The 2,540-nt window shown below is 37.1% G+C and overlaps 1 protein-coding gene across 1 annotated transcript; it reads right to left on the reverse strand.

The window, feature by feature from the left end:
- Window positions 1-698: 698 nt before the first annotated feature.
- LOC114611147 (olfactory receptor 1537-like) lies at window positions 699-1,660 on the reverse strand. Its single transcript, XM_028755794.1, has one exon. It carries the CDS (start codon window positions 1,655-1,657, stop codon window positions 722-724), a length of 936 nt encoding a protein of 311 aa, XP_028611627.1. The 5' UTR covers window positions 1,658-1,660; the 3' UTR covers window positions 699-721.
- Between the last annotated feature and the right edge of the window lie 880 nt (window positions 1,661-2,540).

Consider the following 2,540-nt stretch of genomic DNA (forward strand, 5'->3'; position numbering starts at 1 on the left):
CTTTAAAGTTTAAGTAACATTCGAGAAGAAAAAAAAAAGAATATTCTAGCAACTAGAGTACAAGAAGGCCTGTGGTGATATTGTGTCTTCTATGTATGACAGGAATGTGGCATTGTACATCTCAATAATATAGTTTCCTAAACAAGAAACAAAAATGATGCCATGTTATATAAGAATGTAGAAGAGGGAAATCTCAGGGCACCTATTCCTGAGTAACTAATGATTGCTGAGACCTGAATCTGTCTTCCTATGGATATATATGAAGGAAAGGAAAAGAGACTATTATTTGAGAGAGAGCAGGGAAATCATGTGAGAATGACCGGTGGGAGATGAGGGAAATGATGTAATTACAATATTAACATATGAAGTCCTCAAAGCGGAATAAAAATGAATGAAAAGTACTTTGTGTTATAATTAAGAATGAAGTTTATAATTTTAAAGTAACACTTATCAAATATGAAGTATATAACATGACTGGCAATAAGCTATGGACATAAGGATCCATGTCTTCCAACCAATTGTCCACATTGTTGATTCTGAGAAATATTTGCGATATTAGGTGGATGAATTTAATGTTGACATTTTTAATAGTAAAAATTATCAAAGTGTCATAGCAAATGTGTAATAGTAATGACAGGTAGGGTAAAATAAGTAGTATCAATTCAATCTATATGTTTTTAGGCAGTTTTGCTCTAATTAATAATCTTCACCTGACTTCTGCTTACATGAATTTTTTTCGTTCAAGAATTCTCTTCAATGCAAGAGTGACGTCCTTATTCCTTAGGCTGTAGATCAAGGGGTTCAGCATGGGAACAACAGTAGTATAAAATACAGAGGACACTTTCTCTTGATCCATCGAACTCACTGATGATGGCTGTAAGTACGTGAATGCAGTAGAACCATACAAGATAGCAACAGCAGAGATGTGTGAACTGCAAGTACTGAAGGCTTTGAACTTGCCCTCAGTGGAACGAATACGGAGGATGCTGGCAATGATGAAGATGTAGGAAGTAATTACAGTCAGCATTGGGACACAGATGTTCACTGAACCAAAAAATAGAATCAGCATTTCATTGATATAGGTATTAGAGCGTGCAAGTTTCAAGAGGGGAAGAAGGTCACAGAAATAGTGGTTGATATCATCTAATTTGCAAAACTGAATCCTAATCATGAAACCAGTATTTACTGATGCACAGAACACAGCAAAAATATACACCCCTGAAATCAAGGAACTGTAAATCTGAGAGGACATGGTTACATTATAAAGCAAGGGGTTACAGATGGCAATGTAGCGGTCATACGCCATTACAGCTAATGTGTAACACTCTGCAGTTCCAAAACTGATGAAGAAGTAGAGCTGAGTCATGCATCCAGGGTAGGAGATGATGTTCTTCTCTGTCACAAAGCTCACCAGCATTTTAGGGGTTACAACTGTGGACTGACAGAAGTCAATGAAGGACAGACTGCTGAGAAAATAGTACATGGGTGTGTGCAGGTGGGAACTGAGCCCAATCAATGCAATCATGCCCAGGTTTCCTGCCACAGTGATCAGATAGATTGCTACAAATAGGAGAAAAAGGGGCAGCTGAATTTCTTGTTTCTCTGAGAGCCCAGCCAAGAAGAACTCAGTCACTCTGCAATGATTTGCTGCTGCCATGTCCTCCAGTCAGATCCTGAAGGAGTAAAACAGTTGTAAGCCTGTTAGAGTGACTTTATATTCTCACTGAATCCGAGACTTAAATTTCTTTGTGAATTCAAAGCAATGTCTCTAGAGAGATGGAGAGTGGGTATTAGTGTAGAAAAGGGTACAACTGTGTTGTAAAGGCAAGATTTCACTAAACACACTGAATTATTATCCAAAATCATATTTCATGAAGAGATCTCTGGAGTTTTTGTTTTTAGACATTAACATTTTTCTAGTTCTTAAGATACATAGCCTGTAAATGCCCATGTAAAAATTAATTGACATCTGGACCATCCTTAGAATTAACTACTGGACACATGGTTCTACTAGGATTAAGGACTGGATACATGGTAATACTAGAATTAAGTTCTGGACACAGTAGAACAGTTGCTTTTAAGACTCACAGTGATTGTGGCCGTGTGCACAGGATCAATGTAAGGCAACACAGTACCCTCAAGGAAAGTAGAGTTCAGCATAAAGTTCATCCCATCTAAGGAGCTATTGGCAATCTATAGCTGCTGAGAGAGGTCATATCAATTTTCTTGCAAAGTGAAGTAGGAGACACATTGACAGTGTGACAGAAGGAAACCATATATCAAAATATATGTCTGGAAGGGACAAATTAGTCATTTTGGAAAAGCAATAACAAGAGGACTCAAAGCTGTATGGGAAAGAAAGGAGCATGGGCCTGGGAAGAGTTGGGAGATGGAGAATAAAAACGATCAAAAATGCTTAAGAAATTGACAATGAGTTAATAAAAATATTTTGAAGCTTCAAGGAATAAAAGTGAGGTGACAAACCCATAAAGATAAAATACATTTGCCAAAGGGTTTATATAGACTAGATAAAAATATGT

The sequence above is a fragment of the Grammomys surdaster genome, unplaced genomic scaffold (assembly GCF_004785775.1).
Source record: "Grammomys surdaster isolate TR1022 unplaced genomic scaffold, NIH_TR_1.0 126086, whole genome shotgun sequence".
Lineage (NCBI taxonomy): Eukaryota > Metazoa > Chordata > Mammalia > Rodentia > Muridae > Grammomys > Grammomys surdaster.